The 20437-nt window shown below is 35.1% G+C and overlaps 2 protein-coding genes across 2 annotated transcripts in view; one reads left to right on the top strand and one right to left on the bottom strand.

Moving 5' to 3' along the window:
- The window catches only part of LOC133175883 (protein-cysteine N-palmitoyltransferase HHAT-like), a 41733-nt gene extending 40523 nt beyond the window's left edge, over positions 1-1210 (top strand). Inside the window, exon 21 of the mRNA XM_061311025.1 lies at positions 199-1210. The gene's annotated coding sequence lies outside the window, so the exon portion shown is untranslated. The remainder of the gene's footprint in view (positions 1-198) is intronic.
- A 1870-nt stretch (positions 1211-3080) lies between these two features.
- Positions 3081-15074, bottom strand: LOC133203171 (potassium voltage-gated channel subfamily H member 1-like). Its single transcript, XM_061339015.1, has 9 exons — positions 14850-15074; positions 8947-9069; positions 7898-8019; positions 7412-7807; positions 6879-7296; positions 6591-6790; positions 6221-6473; positions 5795-5991; positions 3081-5261 (listed from the first exon to the last, which is right to left on the bottom strand). The coding sequence occupies exons 1-9, from the start codon at positions 15046-15048 to the stop codon at positions 3153-3155; spliced, it is 4017 nt and encodes a 1338-aa protein (XP_061194999.1). The 5' UTR covers positions 15049-15074; the 3' UTR covers positions 3081-3152.
- Between the last annotated feature and the right edge of the window lie 5363 nt (positions 15075-20437).

Below are 20437 nucleotides of genomic sequence, written 5' to 3'. Positions count from 1 at the left end.
CACAATAGTTTCATGATTTACAGTATAATATTATATGCAAAATTATTTTATTGCTTTCTGTCAATTCACAAAGTAACATTTATGCAGGTAAGAAATGAAAACAAACTCGGTAACAAGTATTGTTATTTTTTTTTTATTCAGTTAAAATTTAAAAAAAATGTTATTAACAACAAAATGATGGTTATGCTCATTTTATAGGAATGTCTTTTTAATCACATGACTACAACAGCCAATGAAAAGGTCGAGAGGGCTGATATAAAAACAGTAACAAGATATCACATTTTATTGGATAACAAAGAGGTACTATTGCAATAAAACAGTACAGGAGATTTGAAGGGAAAAAAAAACTGAGGGCAATAAAAAATTGCCTTGGTTTATTGGAGGAAGTGTCTCTGTGACTAGAAATTTTAAGTACAGTAGAAATATGTGTAAGAAAAATGTTTCACTTTGTCATTTAAGTACAGTAGAATTGGGAGAAATATAATTATGCAATGTGTCATTTAAGTTCAGTAGAATGGGGAGAAATATAATTATATAATGTGTGATTTAAGTACAGTAGAACTGGGAGAAATATAATTATGTAATGTGTCATTTAAGTACAGTAGTGCAACCTTTTGAGAAATTTGTGTAACTATTCATTTAAGTACAGCAGAATGGTGAGAAATACATGTATGTGTAACTATGTCATTTAATGGTGAGAAATTTGTGTAACTATGTCATTTAAGTACAGTTGAATAGTGAGAAGTATGTGTAACTATGTCATTTAAGTGAGAAAAATGTGTAACTGCATCATTATTAGTAAAGCAGAGCATTAAGAAATGTGTAATTTGTCATTTTAGGTACAGTAGAATGGTGAGAAAGATGTGTAACTATGTCATTCAAGTACTGTAGAGTGAAGAGAAGTATATGTTACTACCAGCATTCTTTCACAAGTAAAGTAGAATTGTAAGAAATATGTATAATGTTTCATTTAAGTACAGTAGAATAGTGAGAAATATGTGTAACTATGTCATTTTATTGGCGAGAAAATGTGTACCTGTCATTTAAGTACAGTAGAACAGTGAGAAGTATGAAACTATGTAATTTAAGTACAGAAGAAGTGAGAAATATGTGTAACTATGTCATTAAATTGGTGAGAAATATGTGTAACTATGTCATTACATTGGTGAGAAATATGTGTAACTATGTCATTAAATTGGTGAGAAATATGTGTAACTATGTCATTTTTCTGGTCCCTCTCCTGACATGACTATGAACTATTTTGGCATAGATCTGATTTATATGGAGGGAGCGGTGTGTGATTTATTTACTAAAACAATAAAAATAAACATCCTTGAGGACAACTAAACACTACTGAACCGTGTGTTGTATTAAAAAAAATATCAAAAGTTTAAGACGAAGTAAAAATTGTGTAACTGTACTGTGAAATCACACTAACATGAACTAGGTTTTAGCATTAACGTTATTAATTTCTTGAATCTATTCGTAACTGTTACAATGCTTTCCAATCGTATAAGCTATATGTAAAATAAGTTGTTACTTCGAAAACTCTACAAATTGTTTATAATGCATCCTAATATTTTAAAGCAATATGCTTTTACATTATTTTAAGACCAAAATAAAAATGCACCAAATATCTTCTATTCACCATTTGTACTAATCGGTTTCTTACGGACCAAATGCTTAACGGTACAGTGCAAAAACCATTTAGTTTATCTAAGGGTCTTCATTGAATCGAAGATAACCTAAACTCAGAAATACATTTATATTGTGGAATCTATGTACATGTACTAATAAAAAACTTTCACAATTTTCAGTATTGAAAATTGTCAAACATTCTCTGGTATTTAACTAAGGGCCGATCCACACACTAAAGTTAATTGAGGTTAACGGACTTGGTTAAATCACTACTGTTATGGATCGACCCACAATTGGATGTGGTTTAGGGTAACTCGATCCGGATCATATGATTTGTACACCTATTCTCCACGAAATAAATAATTATTGACGTTGAATACTTACAGGCGCGTTCAATCAGTGCGCCACTTGTACATTTTTGTTCACTTTACGGAGATTAAATATTTTTAAAAAAGTATTTAAAGTGTATAGTAGCGGAGGGGAGGTAAGCATGAGGATCTGTACATTAGGCACCTGTAGTTTGGACACTTCGGGTAAAAATTGCAATTGCTGTTAAAATTTATTTTGAATGTTTTATAATTAGGAACACCTGACTTGAAAAAAGATAAAGGCTATATTTTCTCTCCTTGAATTTTACGTTTCTTTACTGTGAATAAACTGAAACAGACCCAAGCATATAATATCTGTGGGCTAAGTAACTTTCGGTTTCATATTGTAGGTTAAAATAAACTTATATCAAAATTATATATATATTATATTTATGTGTACCGACCCTGGTATTCTAGTAACGAAAGCCCATTGGCAAGAACATAAAACTTGTGTTTAAAATTACAGTTTCAACAACAATTCATAAAATATAACGTTTCATCGTTAAAATATGTGTAGTAGGAGAAAAAATGGTAATAAAGTGTGTAAAACAATGTGAATAAAACACGTTTCACAAAAAGGCAATAAAGAAAAGAAAATTGCATATCGTTACACTCTCAAACCTTAGTGCAAATGGTTGGTCATACTGTAGCGAAACAACTGATGAAACACAGCTCGAAACTGTGTTTTGGAGGTTTGAACTTCCATGGGGTGCTTTTATATTTAGAGCATGATTTCCTGGTTTAAATTTATGGGTTTCTTCACAATGAAAGCAGGTATTGAAGCCATAAAGCTTCAAGTCTTTTCTTTCTGTAAGAATTTTTTTTTTGAAATAGGAACGATATGTGTTAATAAAAGGTCAAAAGGTCAACAGCGTTTAATCAACAATGAACCCGATGCTTGAAGAACTTTTTGCAAGTCTTCGGTGAACTTTCACAACGTTTTGAAGTCAGCAGGAACAACCCGCTGATCTAGTGATATGCTCTCAACACACAGGACAGAAATAAACAGCCTGAGTTTTGTCAAGTTCTGGAATAGTCACTTGGCGCAAATAATTTATAAATATCACAACTAGGATAATGCGTCATACAGTGAAAACAACTTCGCAGAATTTTCGGGAAATTTTTCAAGAACACACGGCAAAGGTCTCATAAAATATCAAGGTCACGATCCTTGACATGAGCCCCTTCGTTGTCCAGGGGTAAGGTAATTCCGCCATGGATTCTTCGCGTCTCAGGACGCTGAGAGTCCGGCGACACTTTCCTGTCCGTTTTTGCTTTACTTAAACTTTGAATATTTGAACTGTATTTAAGTCTTTGGCCCTGAGAGCCTCTAGGGGATTTTGTTTTCATTTTAAGCACATCGTCTGCCATAGAAATAACGTTTCTGGGACTTGACACGTCAGTCATGCTTACGTCACTTATTGATGCTGCAGGTCCCATAGGCGGTGTCACATGACTTGTCGATGATTTAGGAGATATCGGTCTTGGAGTGGACATTCCCGTGGGATTCATGGAATACCCAGCTGCCGGTCCTAGTGCAGAAATTAACGGATACTCGTCCTTTCTTGATGTCGGATTTTGACTGTTCTTTGATGAGTTCTGGTTTGCAGCATAGCCAGATGAGGTCTTCAAGTTTTCTTGCGACGATAATACATTATTTTCACCGTTCGAAGATGACGGGGGCGTACTTCCTCCATTGTTTACATTGTGTATTCCTTGCCTGGGCGGTGGTGTACCTTTCCTGATCTTTGGAGGTGTACTATTTCCATCTTTGGCGTTAGAATTTGTGCTACTTCCACTTTTAGTACTTGGCAGTGCGTTGTTTCTTTCTTTAGTAGCTTGAGGAGGAACATGTTCACTATTTGCTGGAGATACATTAGTTCCACTAATTACCGGAGATGGAACGCGCCCATTACTAGCCGGAAATGGAACACGTCCATTACTTGCCGGAGTTGAAACACGTCCACTACTTGCCATTGATGTTTTTTGAACAGAACTGTCTGATGACGTTTTATGGCTCGAATTTGATACGGTGTTGATATTTTGTACTTGAAGATGTCCTTTGTCTGCTGAGGAATTCGATTTTGAAGAGTTATTTGATGATCCACTCTGAGGTTCCTCCTTTGATTCTTTGAGATTTGACGAAGTTACAGTATCTGACGGTTGCCCTATATGATTACCCTGTAAAATAGAATGACTTGCTGACGACGAAAGTCGGCTAATCGGTGAAACACCTAAAGACATGGAATTAGACCTTGTCGTATTGGCGTCACTGTCTTTTGGAAGATTAAGAATCGGACTTTCAGATGGAGCTTTAGGAATGAAATCCACATCACAAATAAGCATTGTGGGTTTGGGAGATTCCTCTCCCGAGGATTCGGTGGCGGGGTCCGCACTAGTGTTATTTTCGGTATTCCCGCCAGAATTGTCTTTGGAATGTGGATAAGTTGAGTCCTCGTTTGAGGAACATGGAGAGGAACTCGGAGAGAACATTCGTAAAATTTCAGAGATTTGCTCGTCTATTCTATTCATTTTTTGATGTAAGATGTCCATGTCCTCTTTCATTTCTAGTTTAATGTCATGAATTGATGTCAGCATATGACGTTCTGCTACTGACATGGCAGAGAGAGAAGTATCACGGCTAGTTATGTTATTGTTAGTCTCGTTTCGCATCAGCACTGTGTGTTCGACTGTTTCTTCATTAATAAGATCCAGTTTTACATTGCTACGAATTATACCACTGTCCATTGACTCAGACTTTCGTAAATTGTTTTGAGTTTCCTCTTTTTCATTGTCTTTACTTTGTTCCATGTTTCTACCCATCATTTTGCCCCACTTTGGAGCTGGTTTTAATTGCTGTTTGTGGGGTTCCCCATTCTTCACCTCCTCTTTGATTTCGTTATTTGGTTTATTCTGCTTGCCTTCACCGTCTGAAGGACCAGTGCCATTCACCATTTTACCCCATTTCGAGGATCCTCCACCTGTCTTAGGTGCGGAGTTTTCAGTAACATTTATAAGGCGAGCAAAACTTCGTGACTTTTCGGGCCCTCCTCTTTCTCCTCCGTTCATATCCGCCTTGCTCCCTTTTTCAGGATCAGTATTAGTTTGCATCGCCTTTGCATCACTGATCTTTCTAAATCTAGAGATGAGTTTTCGAACAGGATGGTCACTTGACAACTCTAGAGGAGGATCATTCTTTCTTTTTTCAGCAAGTTCTTTCTCTTTCTTGACATCAGCAACCTTTCTAAAAATCAACTAAAAAACAGAGGAACGATCAGGATAATTGGTAACTTTACAAACCAACATTGTCTGGTATGCATTTTAGGGGTGGGACGATATATCGAGATATCGATAATATCGATTCAATGTGAGGATGATACGCATATCGATACATATGAAGAAATATCGACATATCGCCCAAAAAATTCTGACTAATGTTTTTCTTTGTTTACTGAACATTTTGGGTTTAATATGTAACATAAATATGCTTAATATAAATCTAAATATAAAATACATAATAATTAAGACCACTTGTGCAAAATAATTAAGTATTACAACAGATATACAACTTCTTTGAATAAATTATTCTTATATGTGAAGAAACGTTTTGTTCACTTCAATATAAAAAAAGGATTTATAACCAATTAAACATATCGTGATACATATCGTATCGTGGCTCAAATATCGGGATACGTATCGATATAGAAAAAGTTGTATCGTCCCAGCCCTAATGCATTTGCTTATAAAACAAGCCAAATTTAAGCTTAAAATGAAAATTGAAGATTTACCCTGTGTCTAAGATTGTAGGTGAGAGTGAGATTCCTTGCGAAAGAATTGGCAAAAGCATGGTAGAATTCCAGCACTTCCAGAAGACGACCTCGTTTAATTGTATGAAGGTCGCAGTAAGTTAGTGCTCGAACGTTTGCTGTTGATTGACCGATTGTGTGTTCCTTCCAAAAGTTGTCTCCAAAGACGTCACCCTTACCTAAATACAGAAAATGTCATTATAATGAAACGCACAGTCAACTTACAAGTACATTTATGAAAATCTACTACTTTGAAAGGATGTATTTTAGTTCAAATCTCAATTTAAGAACTGAGTTCTTTTTAAATGGATAAATTTTGACGATATTTTGGAGACGAGCCATTTACATACTGGAACTCTTTCGAAAATCATCGTTGAAAGTCGGGAAAATTGTGTTCTGAATGCTTACTCAAAATTGCAACGACTTCGTCATCCTGAATGACTTCTAATGACCCCGTGACAACAAAACATAAAGCATCAAGACTCTCTCCCTGGTGAAAGATCAGGTCTCCCGGGGCACTGTGAGTCATGTTAAAATGCATAGCAAGTGCTCGTAGACAACCATCACTAGCTAGGCGGAAAGCAGGATGCTCCAAAAATACCTTTCGATTTAGATGAACACAAAGATCCGCTTTCATGTCTTTGGGGCAGTAATTTAAGACCTATATTGAAATCAAGGAATACGATGTTATACCTTCAAGAGGATCTTGTTTTAATGCAGTATACTTAAATGGATTCGACTCAGGAAAAGTTTAAATTATGTTTATGTGTTGTTGTACCTTGGTTGCATCTATTCCTTTGGTGATTGCCCACGTAGATACAATGTAATCCATGACGCGTTCACTGAGAGACTTTGGGACATCGTGCAGCTTCATGAATTCACGCACGCTATTCAACATGTCGTGATAGCGAGCAAAATTTGCGTAGAATTGTTGAAATATGGTTGTTACATTGGAAAAGATAAGTGCGTAAAGTAGAGCTACAATAAGAAAGAAAATTGCTTTTCTGTATGGAAAATCATATTCTGTAGAAAAACAGATATTAAAATTATGTGTAAGTTAATATACCTCCAATAATCATCATAAAAATTGAGAATAACTTTTCATGCTCTGTATTGGCAGCCACATTCCCAAACCCTACACCGGTCATGCACGATAAGGTGAAGTATAGTGACGTCAAGTACCGCATTCCCTTTCCTGGGCCCCCAGAGACGTCAAGTTCTGATGTACCATTTAGAAAATAAAATACGTCTCCAGTGGTGTTCGATAAATAGGTGAGCCAACCGTAAGATATCCCACTCTGAATTTCACTTAGTCCAATGCTGTACCACCCACAAGCGAACCAATGAGCAAATAGAATAAATACAAGGATCAGGAGTATCAACATGGCTGCTCCATATTCCAGATAGTGGTCCAATTTTCGGACAACTCGACCAAGTCTTAATAAACGGACAACTTTCAGAGCACTAAAAAGCGTACTGATACCCTAAAAAATAAAAGCAATAAATAAAGAGTTGATATAAAAATGTTTGAGGTTTTTGTATAAAATTCGACGTGCATGGTTAAAGGGCTGTTATAAGTGATAGTATAAGTCAACTTACATCATCAACATATTGAAATGCATTGAACACATCATAGGGTAGGCACGACAACACGTCAACAACAAACCAACTTTTCAAGTAGTTCATTCGGATAATTTTAGAATCCGAGATAACTTCCCCACTAGGACCCACAAATGTTGTGTGAAAGTTGAGGATAATGTCGACGAAAAAGACGACGTCAACGATGCTGTCGATGACAAGAAGTGGAACTTGGTCCATGGTTTTGTTTTTGAAGGCGGTGTTGTAAGGAACCGTAACGGCAGTGTAAAATGTCAGAAACAGGATGATCCAGTCCCACACAGTTTTAAATAAGCAGTAATGGAGGATAATATGAGGGGGAGTTTTTGGCGCTTCTAATCGGTATTGTGGTAGTACGTCCGAGTTTAAACTCATCATCTGTATACAAAAAGAAGTTGTGATTAATAGACGTCTGAAACAATTGGGAATAAAAATCGTTTTAAAAAGTGTTGGGAGAGCGCAACCTACATTTGCGATTTGTGATGGTTTGGAGTTGTCGAACTTGGTGCTTGGCATATGAGAGGAGAATTGCAGCAGAGTTGAACGGTTTCTTGTCACAGAGCGAGCTAGTCTGGCAAACTTGCTTAAACCTACAACAGCAAATTCAACAATTAAATGCACTCACAATCGAGGTCCATTGGTCCTTTGATAAAAGAGATAAATCTCACGGGGGTTCTTGACGACGTCGTTCACTTTCTAAATTGGAGGGGGGGGGGGGGGATTTGGGATTTCTGTTAAAGTTTACACAGCAAGTCTGCTGAAATTGTTTGCATTTCAATTTCAGTTTTCAATGTTTATTTCATTTAAAGAATTATTATAGTTAAAGCAACATTGTATATGATTGAACAGAAGGGTGATGAACCTTAAAATGAAAAGATGTAGAAAACGAACAGTGATCTCTATTCGGACAAAAACGGAACAGTCATGAAGAAGAGTCGGTTGATATTTGCGTTTATCTGTATCAAAGGTCATGCACGGGTAGGACTTGTCACAGGTTTTAAAGGCACGTGCGATCTTTGAAAATTAATTGAAAGACATATATTTGCTTGGGAATATCAAGTTTAATGACACTAAACACGGAACTATCGGAAACTGCTTTGGACTTCAAAGTCACGACTACTGCGTAAGGCCGGATATTTCTTCAGAGGGAGACTAATGTGGCGTAAAAACTAAGACAAGAAGTAACAAAACCAATAATTAATTTCTAACCGGCTGTAATCTGTTTGATTTCATCGTCTAATAGTTTATTTTGCACTGAGCTATAGAGTGCACTAATTGCAGTCGAGGGAAAAAGCACAACGCTTACCCTACGCTATGACAATTTATCAGAAACACAAATTAAGTTCAAGTGTCTTTACATAACAATGCTCTTGCTTATACTATAGGCTATAGTTAGTTCTGCAAAAATGATACACTTTTAATTATATTGCAGTGGGAAGACTTCCAGTTCTGTTATCTGAAATTTGTATTCTTGCTAATTTTAGTTGAGGAAGGGGGATTTGTAGGCATCTACTTACTTCCTTCTTCGTCGATTGGTTGTTTTAAAGCCGTGATGTCCTTGAATGTACACAGGAAAAGAACCACTTGTTCTTTTTCGTTTCTGATAGGTGCAATATGTAGAAGTAGCCATAGTGGGGTGCCTGCAAGTAGAAAGATACCATTGTTGTGATTACAGTTGAACAATGAAAATAATAAACTTTATGTCTAGATTTTGTGTCACTAGTCCACATATCAATTCGAAGCCAAACAGAAGTTCTTCATCGTTGATATTATTAAACATAAAAATGTCAATAATTGTGATTGTATGTTGTTGGAGTGCCATAGTTTTACCTTTACATGGCGTTTACGGCATTTACAGTCAAAGCAGTGAGATTTCTTTAACGTGCTTACGCTTACTGCTACTTGGAATCTCGGTGTTTAAAGTCTCATCCGGTAGACCTGTGACCACTTTCAATGCCCGGCTCTTGGCAAAGGAACAGTCACTACAAATGTTAAGCGTCTTAGCATCGGGTACGAGAATCGAACCCTGATCTCACCCAAATTAAGAAGCGAACGCCATACCACTAGACTACTGCCACCGGTATCAATAATTGTGCAATGCAATTTGGGAAGCAGGAAACGTTGCGTATAGCTTTTTCTTCATATATTTAAGAATTTTTTTTTAACCTAATCTGAGAGGATGATCGATGTCATTTGTAGTCGGAGCTGCCATAACATATCAATATGCTGTGAAAGGTAATTAACAAAAAACCCACACTTTTTTTACTTGGAAAATATCTCCGTGACATTAGCCGATTTTTGTAATGAATTTTTACCTGGAATAACGAAATATTAGAGGGGTGTAAGACGGTTCTTTATTAGCGCCTACACTGTAACAAGAGTCTTAATCTGTGACAGCTAAATTTTGCCGCGGAACAAGATATTTATACTCCTCTGTGAGGTATTATATCCCCCTTTGACATTATTGACATTATCAGGAGATAAGCTACCTCTCCGTGAGGTATCTACCGGTATTTCACGAAAGCGAGATTTAGTACCCCTCCGTTAGGTACTGTACCCACTTTTGACGTTATCAACATTAGTATCCCCTAGTGTCGTTTCCGAGAGCACAAAAGACATGATTTCAACGTGGTTGAAGAAACAAAAGCTTTGAAAAGACATGGTTTTTGACTTAGGACTATATGTTTTAAATATTTAAAATTAAATGTTTTTTTCTTTTGTTGCTGACAGTTCTGCTTGGTTTGTTAACACTAAGTTTAGGTCTTGTTAACTTAAGAATCATACCACCTAATGATATATCGGAAAACTACATTTCGGAAAGAAAGAAAAGATATAATAGACTGTTTTTGTCATCCTTTATCCAATCTCTACAAAAGGCTATAACAAAAATACATGTCTAATTGAAAGGAGCATATGAAAATAGGAACAATTGCTTATTGACCTTTTGGTGTTAGAAAGCAAACTGCTCAGTATATTAAGAGAAAGCAAACAATGTTATGCAATGGATGAGCTCTTACCCAATAAATAGAACAAATTAGATGTTGTGAACAACGCGGGGGTTTGAATTACCGAGTATCAGAAACAATGCTCGGACATGTACTTACCGTAATAGTATTTTAAAAAAGATAAAAGTTTAGTCAATACGTGCATAATGACATTTCTAGACAAAATATAAGTAAATAAATAAATATAAATCATCTTGGAAATGTCTTCATCTTCCAATGTATTAAATGTAAACTAACTCACGGATTATATTTTATGACGGAAGAGTAAACAGTGCTCACCTGCAGTCACGAGAGCTGGCGTATGAATACCCCTTATTCAATCAATCTTAACATCAGTCCGAAATTATCAGAATAGGAAATTTATCAATTCATCTGCCATATTGTTCACAATCCAGACCCCCCCCCCCCCCATTGCTCTGTTTAGGTGGAATATACTTTGACAAATTTTTGATAATCTATGATAACTAAATCCATTCTAGAAGCTTATTCACTGGATCTAAATTAGAATTTATATCCAGAAATTAGGGAGGGGGTATAGGAGCGAAGCCCTACTGAGTTTTAGCAAAATGTAGACTTAATTTTGCCTAAACAGTGTAAAGTTTTCGTCGTAGACAAGTAAACATATACGTATGACTTACTTGGGAAATAGACTTTGCTTCTTCGCCATTTCAATAAATCAAATGAAAAATGGCCTACGTCAATAAGATAAACTGAACATCAGTCACATTACCATGTATGTCAATAAAACAAATAAAATGGAAAGGAAATAATAAGAAGATATGTGTTTAGTTTCAAAGAATTTAGTTGCTTGTACCATCACTTCAAGACGGATACAAAAACTATATGTATCAAAGCTCTAACCATTATGTTATTTGAACCGTGCTTGCAACTAGAATTATACACATAGCAAATGAATGTTTTTTTACGTATTGTATACTAGTATTTCAAATTATGAAAAACTGAACATTCAGATTCCTCTTGACTTTGATATGATTGATAAACATAAAAAATATGCATGACAAAATTATATCTGATTTGAAATTCTTGTCTTGAAGTACTGTGCACTCCAACCCCTTATACAGTCATATACCTGTATACCATGTTTCAAAGTATATACCAATTTAATAAATACCTACCCTCCACCCCACCCCCAAAAATCCAACACAGTATTGCAGTTCAAATATTCAAGATGGTTAGGTGGTCTTTACCATTTTTATGCCCTGTTCACACGGAGAGTTTAATTCGCAGTAAATTAATTCGAAGTAAACTAATTCGAATTAGATTGCGCTCACGCGAGAGCTAATGCGAAGTAAACTAATGCGAATTAAAATTATATTTCTACAGTAAGGCTATTCAGTAAGGCTGTTATGACGTCATTTTCAAATCACGTTGCATTGTGCAGAGCAGGTACCTTTACATAATGTCATAGTGTCTGTACACATTTTATTGATTAACATAATTTTCTTTGCTTTTCCACTCAAAAATAGCACAAGTACCTATATTTGACCATCGACATGTGGTCTGTGACTAAATTCTGCCCTTACGCATGCGTCAAAATTTAATTCGAATTAGCTTCGCTTAGCGTTCACACGGAGCTAATGCGAAGTAATTTAATGCGCAGTAAACTAATTCGAATTCAACTAATTCGCATTAAATTCTCCGTGTGAACGCGGTTCAAATTTAATTCGCAGTAACTTACGTTTAATTCGAATTAAACTCTCCGTGTGAACAGGGCATTAGACTATCTAAACCTAATGAAAAAGAGTTCTTTATAAAAAAAAATAAATAAGGGAATTGAATTAATTTATTAAAAATTATAGCTGGAAATTGGGGTTATTTCTTAACTCGGAATTAGTTTACGATTAGAAACAAATAAGCTTTTATATTTTTAGGTGAATCTGTTTGATGATTTGCTGACCACCCAGTCTCCTTAGCTACAAAACATTAGCATTGCTGCTATTCCACACTCTTATCCCATCATAAAGTATCTTGCTGGTGAAACGGATGATTTCCAAAAATATAACTACATGTAACGTTTTCATTTTCATTTAGGTCATTCCAAGTTTTTTCTTTGTTTAGCGTCCACCCTAAATTCGAAAACCTATCTTTCTATCCGGAAAACCACACAAACCAAAAGGGAAAAACATAACATTTTAAGCAGAATTCTAGAATTTCTCATCATCATTTGAGAATTCTCCTCCCATCTTTAAACTACTGGTTTATTGAGAAAAAAATTGGTACAACACTTACAAAAAAGAAAGATGCCGATCCCCAAAGCATAAATTGCGTTTCAAAGATTTGTATTTGTCAATTTTAATTTGTGTTTGTTTTTAATTTCATAACCTCAAAACCAATCCGCCCGCGGACGCTAAACATAGAAAAAATTTGGAATGGCCTTATTTTACTTTCACAGAATCTTTATTACATAGTGCCATTAAGCACCTCCTATTTTCGTTTTGATCGGACAGATATTAAGGGTTTCCCATATCAAAACCTGGACACTGCCATTCTTTCTATAACATTTGGGGTACCCATCTCTAATCCGCAACTCCTCCTACACCACTGAATAAAATTTATTGAAACTTTCACAGAATCTTTATTACATAGTGCCATTGTGCACCTCCTATTTTATGTTTTGATCGGACAGATATTTGGGTTTTTCTATAGAAAAATGGGCTTTGTCATTGTACTTATATGGGAGCGGAGGGTATCATTTTGTGAGCTCAGTGCTCACGATACCTCAGGGTTTTCTTTAAACGTCCCTATTTATATATATATATATTCCTTTTTTCTTCAAACGTCTCTCTCTATATATATATTCCTATTTGAATTTCGACCCCCTATTTGACCCCTCCATAGCGTGGGGGCAAGTTGAATTTAAAGAAAGATTTTTAGTACGCTTTGTCTTTTCTGGCCTAATGCACGTGGTTCTTTAAAAGATTTTTAATGAACCTACATGTCTTATTATTTGGCAAATCTTTCCATTGGAAAAGAGGCGTGGTCTTTCATTTGAAAAAAAAAACTTAATCTCCTTTGCCCAAGGATACTTTATGAAAGGTTTGGTTGAAATTGAACTATTTGTTCTGGAGAAGCTAAAAACGTGAAAAGTTTACAAATTACAACAGACAGATATACGGATGCCATTTCATTTGAGACTTTGGCTCGGGTGAAGAAAGAAGCTGGAAATGTTCATAAGTCTACAGACGACAGACGGGAATTAATGGAGACCGATACATCACCTGGGGTGACTGCTTCTAGGTGACCTGATTATAGGGCTCTAGTGTAACCTTTTTTCTTCTACAGTAATAATTATATTTCTAACAGAAGATGAAGCTAAATTTTAGGTTATATAACTAGACCATGCGCGTGACATTCCTTACATATATCCTATATGTCTTGTCCTGTATTATATAATTGTTCTTCAAAACGAAATTAAAAAAGGTAGATCTGAGTAATTAATGCGTAAATAGACGTACACTTATTTTAATGACTCAAAACTACACTACAATTAATTTTAATTTCTTGAGTTTACGTTTCGGAAACAAATTATATAAGATTATTATATAAAAAATATTGTATGTGATGCATACAAAAACTCCTGGTAAGGACTTCTTTGTGATGAACAATTCTCTGTTTCAGAAAATCCGCAGTTCGAAACAGGTAACTTTAGCAGCTAGGCCGAAAACGGATAGATTCAAACCTCTATACGTGTAGAAAACAATCCAGACAAAAACAAAAGCGTCATGTTGATAATGGAGAATGTCAAGATGACAGATTTTAAAGAGCTTTATGGCACTAGAGATTATATTACATAACGGATTTTAGATTCGTCTACTTTTCTCTATAAATAACTCCAATTTCTCTACTGCTGGCTTTTAATTTTTAAAAATAAATCTCGTGTTTTTGGTTCGCCACATTGATCATTATCTTTATTAGATTATGTAAAAATAACACTGCGCTATCACTTCGATTCTAGTCTGTGATAAGAGTTGGTCTCTTCCACCTGTCTGAGCCCATAATCGTAGGCTATTTGAGCCTATAACATCCATAATCGTAGGCTATGTGAGCCTATTTTACTTTATCAGTCCATAATCATAGTCTATTTGAGCCTGTATAACATACTAGTAATCAATCACTGCCGGTTATTGGCGGACCTCTATGAACATCTCAAGTACTTTGGTGTTTAACTTTTAAAACTGCAGACCTAAGGAAGTAAACTCCATGTTGTCAAATGTGTAAACAATCTTTTCGAAATTTAAGTCAAATTTGTTCTTTTTAAATAGGTTTCGATTTACAATTCTCAGAACCCAGATAGCTCAATTTATATATAAAAAAGATAAAAACAAGAATTTTCGACTTGGAATTTGGACCCGTGATTTGAATTGAAAATTCCTTGTCCATATCTGTAAACCTACGATTTTTTTTGTAGAGAAGGATCTCCACTTGTGTTTGTTCCGTTTCTTCGAAAGCCGTCTCTACTTTCTCCACCGTTTCTTTTTCTGTCAGGTCGCCATACATGAAACTGCACGTGCTGCTCTTCTGCATGACTTCCGCGCGATTGTACCCGGAGAGTTTGCAGAAGCCATCATTACAGTAGACAATGGGGTAGTCCATAATGCGGGCGTTTGCCAGGAGGAAGCTGCTGTCTGTAAAAAAAAAAGTGGGACGACTATTAATATACAGATCACTAATGGTAAAATATTTTAAATCGTACTGTCTTGAAAATCACTAATTGACAACTTTCAATTGCCAATGATTGCATGATTATTGAATATAGTTAATAAATGAAACACAGTCCCCTCAATTTCTAGAGGAAAAATTATTGCAGGTTAAAAAGAGTCAAAATGTGTCTTCAGTTCTTAAAATAATAAACTGGTGTACATGTATTTGTGCTCCATGTTGGATTATTGTAAAAAAGAGAGAGAGAGAAATAGGAGGAGCCGTAATATAAACAAAATATTACAGTCAAAGACTGGGAGACATCAGTTGGTGGAGCCGACCCAAAAAGCAGAATGTGTAGGTGGAGCGGGGTTAACCAAAGACGGAATACATTCTTAATTGATGGAGCAGAGTTAATCTGGGAGAGTATGGGGTGGAATTGGGTTAACCAAATACAGGTGAATTGTGTAGCAGGTTTGACCAAAGACTAAATGTATCCGTGGGTGAAGAGGGATTAACCATAGGCTATGTTTTAGTGGAGCAGAGTTAACTAAAGTTAAAAAATTATTGATGGAGAGGGGTTTGCTAAGGGTAGTATCAACAATATGGGACAATGTTAACCAAAGACATACCATACTAAATGTTTTAATTGTAATAATTAATTTAGCAAAAACTTTGGGGTATATAATAATTAATTGATGGATTTATTTTATCAATGGCAAGGTTAGGGGATTTATTGGTGATACATGTAGTGCTTTTGATAAAATGGTTCCAGGTATGTAGAAAGGGTGAACAGTAGTTTGCAAAAGAAAATTCTATGTTTTAGTATAGATTTTTTAATAAGTTGAACTGATGAATGGAGAAAAGGTCGGAGTTATAAATAAGGAAGAAAATATTTCATCCTGCGTAAAACCTTAAAACTTCTATACATCATATATATACAGTAGTACATCATTTGTGAATGCGAGCATCAAATACCATCTTGCTTTAAAAGCTTTTTCCATAACTTTTTTCAGTCCTCCTCGTCGGCCATCAAAACAAGGTATAATCATTTCTATGAAAAAATTTTTTTGACATTTAAAATTGTGACAAAAGAACCTTTCACCATTAACATCTAATGGGTTTTGATTTTATTAGGAATTTTGTTTTGTTCGAGCTGAGTTTATGATGGGGTTATTCTCCTGCCTCGGCACTGAGCAGATTAAATGGTACTTTATTACTAGATCTGCTGTGATTAACTTTTGTAAATATTTCAAAATATACCTTCCTGGTTTAACCAAATAATCCCACATTAGGGCCCTGTTCTTCAGGACGTGCATACTGAATTTTTCATTTAAAATTTTTGATACACAGAAGTTTTTGTGCTTTTTTGTCATTTGTTCAAACATTTTATCATCTGAAGAATATTCCAAGCCATTGCTTGTTATTATTGCCATTTGAACTATGATCTGTGTGTGTGTGTGTGTGTGTGTGTCAAAGACAAGATAACTTTTTTTTAAATTTCCTGCCGTGGTTTTTTATTGTGGGATGTGTTTGGACCAAGGCCTCTTTTTTCATGGCCGCATGCGGACATTCCTGAACACAGACCAGTCTCCGGTGGTTAACCAGTCGGATTGTATCAAACATCGATCTAAAAATCAATCCCCCATGCTTTCAATGCCTTTTGAAATTTAATTTGCGTCAGTTTCGCCATCAATACCAGGTATGGAGAGACCGGATTTATACTGCGATATCAGTTATTCTAGTGTCTTTAATATCTCCCAGTTCTGTAAACTGTTTTCTTTTACTGCCTCATCATTTGCCCATAGAAAGGTGTTTGTGACGTCACATATATCATTTTATGTCGCTGACTGATTTTGAAATTCTTTAAGTTGTATTGCATGTTAATGTTTGGTAAATCTTTTCATAATAAATGGAAAAACCAATAGTCAACATTGATATATTCCGTAACAGCGGGAGGTATGCCTTTATGCACGCTAGAAGTGAGTAGAACCAATCTGGCTATCGATATCCTCTCGGTAATATATCGATCCTCTACGACCTCGCGATTGATTTATTTCGGTTTAAATATCGGATAACGACAGACGGGGATTTAAATAGCAATAATTGAAACCTAATGAACGTAAAGAAGAGAAAACTCATTACGTTTCGCAGCAGCCCTGGTATGCTCTTAGTGGATAAAAGACGTTGTTTTCAGGGACTATTATTTGTTTCCAGGACTCGTTTCTTGGAATCGAAGTCAGAAGAGAGGGCCCTGTTCATTATCGGTTTTTCAAAGAAACAAACATTTTAAGATATTTATCATCAAGTAAAATAAATTGACATACAGCTCAATGGGTATAATCTATTTCAAATATATGAACAAGACACTAGTATATTTCTAATATTTGCTCATTAGCGTGTGATTTAATTATAATTAAAATAAGATACAGGGGTAATGGATATAGATCAAACATGTATGCAGCGTCAAAATTGAATTTCTGTAATGATTAAAAAATGGAAGAATAGAATAAATAATCTTCCTGCGTCACTAGAGGATCAGCTGTAATTATATTTGTATTTACATTAGTTTTGTACTCTTATCAAATTCCATCGCACCGCGGTGTTAAATAAAAGAAATCAACTCCATGTTTGGGTAAACATATGTAAAATGTCAAAGACTAACTAGTATCCAGATAGTTTATCCCACGCTACACTAAGTTTTATGACTTTTGATAATACCACATTTATACATCGGGGACTAGTTTTCAATAATAGTATTCTCCTTGATAATATTGTCTTATTTATTTCTTTTGAAAAAGGGGGGAAACTGAAATACTATGTGAGAAAAAATTCCTTTAATTGTTTTCTGCCTACTTCATAACATAACAGTAAAAAGATAAATTGTTTGCAACAGATCAAAAATATGAATCTTGAAATCGGCTGCGCCTCGGTTGACAATGATTTTCTCATATTTATATAATATAGTCTCTGTCAAGGCCTTTTAAAGTAGCACAAATAATTTTTCTTACCTCTCACACAGAAAAGTTATATTGCTATTCTTTAAAAGTATTTCTTTCTATTGAAATTTAATTAAAAAATGGAAATATGTTTGAATTTTAAAAGAAAAAAAATGTTTGTGTTATTTATCCTTAAATCCAGACAATTTTATTACATATTTCTTATTTATAGACCATTCAAGATCTGCTAAAGAAAAGGCACTTAGTTTAGAATGCATGTGTTTTCTAATAAAATAAAAAAAAAAAAATAGGCCTTTTACAGGGGAATAGTAAATTACCTGGTATCATAATCTCTGGGAAACAGTAACTTTGTGACAATGTACCTTAGAGAAGTGTTCCAGACTGGGGTGTGTGTAAATATATTGGCATAAGAACATCCTAAACACTTCAATTCTTCATTTGGGGGGGGGGGGGGGCAATTCCACAGAACATCACACGAAGGTGGAAAGACGTTAACACAAATGGGTCCGAGTCCGGCCTTTTTTCTCTTTCTTACAGAGTCAGTTGTAGAGTTAATATTTATGACAAGACTGGGTTTGTTCGCGGTTCTTAGAATTATCATTCAAGTGCCATGCCTTAAAACGTGAGGAAACTCTTTGTTGGATGTTTAGACAAACATACAGTACCCGGATTATCAACACGTAGTGCTAGATTCATGGTTGCTAACCCTTCTTCAGACCAATCAGATGCGTCATTAAGACAGACTGTTCTTGGAAATGAACTCTCCTGACAATATGACAACGATTGTAGAGAAATATACTGAAGATGAAAGATAAAATGTTCTCTTGTGGAAAATAGGAAAAGATATCCCGATAATCTATCAGATATTAATGCCCCAACACTACAGTGTGGGTGGGGTTTATAAAGAAAAAAGGGAAATAAATCTTCTACTTCCTATGGAATGTTGCATAAGGAATACAAAAGTATTGAATTTTAATTTAACGCATCAGACAAGGATTTTGGGTCTGGTTTACCGGATATCGTTCATTTGTAATCTGTGCCCCAGCTACTGAAGTTAATAAGTGGGAATGTCTGTAGTCAACGACAAAGATTTCCTTTTATCTGCACGCTGCAACTAATGATATTATAAAATAGATTTTACGTAAATGTCTGCATATGAACAACAATTAGGTTTATTATTGCATAAGGTAGACTGAAAAATAAGGGGACATAGCCATAAAAATTAAATGAGGTATGATAAGTTTGATGACATGGTTAGATCGTCTCGGAAACGAAATATAGATGAGTACATTACAGAAAGTTGATTGATTGTAGCAATGTTACGTGGCATCAGCATTTACGTCCATTATAGACACCGTTGTTAGTTGTTGTTTTTTGTTTGTTTGTTTTTACTCTTTAGGTTCAGCGTCTGTGAATAAAGGGGATTACTTATTAAACGATCTGGTCTCTGATCTAAATGAAAAAGTATGTCCTAGGAAATTCTAAAACATTAAGTCGTCCAAATATAAGCTGTAGATACATACCATTATTATTGTTATTTCTCAGAACATTTCATTATAATTCAAGTGGAGTGACAGTTTCTATCCAAGAAAGAGTAAACCAGGAAATATTACACTTTAGAAAGTGTAAACCAGGAAATGTTACACTTAAAAAAAGGTAAACCAGAAAATGTAAACCAGGAAATATTACACTTAAAAAAGAGTAAACCAGGAAATGTTTCACTTTAGAAAAGTTACCCCGGAAATGTTACAAATCGGAAAGAGTAAACCAGGAAATATTACACTTCAGAAAGTGTAAACTCGGAAAAGTTACTTAAAAGTGTAACCTAGGAAATGTTACTTTAGAAAGTGTAAACCAGGAAATGTCACATATTAGAAAGTGTAAACCAGGAAATGTTACATATAAGAAAGTGTAAACCAGGAAATGTTACACTTAAAAAGTGTTATAACCAGGACTTGTTACACTTTTTCGTACCATTATAAATGAGAGAAACACCTTATTATAATTGATTTCAACAAACACCATATTTTTTCCCTTAAATTTTGTACATGGCATACTTTCGCAATGTCTAAATGCAATTTGTCTTCGTTTCGTTTTGAATCTGTTCACCACTGTAGATCTGATCTTCAGTTTTGTTTTGGAAGAACAACAGAAAAACCTGTATACGTACAATTCTATGATCAAAGCGTAATCCTGGAATTTAGGGATTGAAAGAAACTTGAGCGTGCCAGTTTGATTGGCCAGCGTTACCTATGATATTTAATGACCAATGTGTGAATTTCCAGTAGACCTTTTTGGGGTTTTTTTTCTCTGAGAATTCCAGGGTTTAATAATGGTGTGCGTGTGAGAAATGGACCGGCGTATCGTCAACACAGCAAAATCAA

This window comes from Saccostrea echinata, unplaced genomic scaffold (genome assembly GCF_033153115.1).
Source record: "Saccostrea echinata isolate AGI-Se365-2 ecotype Australia unplaced genomic scaffold, CSIRO_AGI_Sech_v1 ptg000002l, whole genome shotgun sequence".
Taxonomy (NCBI): Eukaryota; Metazoa; Mollusca; class Bivalvia; order Ostreida; family Ostreidae; genus Saccostrea; species Saccostrea echinata.
The sequence above is the reverse complement of the archived record's forward strand: the minus strand, read 5'-3'. Positions and strand labels throughout refer to the sequence as shown.

What these genes read in the sequence shown, in the direction of transcription:
- LOC133203171 (XM_061339015.1), bottom strand. Translation starts at nt 15,048, where the DNA reads ATGGACTACCCCATTGTCTACTGTAATGATGGCTTCTGCAAACTCTCC. An exon ending in AACCATCACAAATCGCAAAT is followed by an intron (nt 7,808 to 7,897) that starts GTAGGTTGCGCT and finishes TTTTGTATACAG; the next exon opens with ATGATGAGTTTAAACTCGGA. An exon ending in AAGGAATAGATGCAACCAAG is followed by an intron (nt 6,474 to 6,590) that starts GTACAACAACAC and finishes ATTTCAATATAG; the next exon opens with GTCTTAAATTACTGCCCCAA.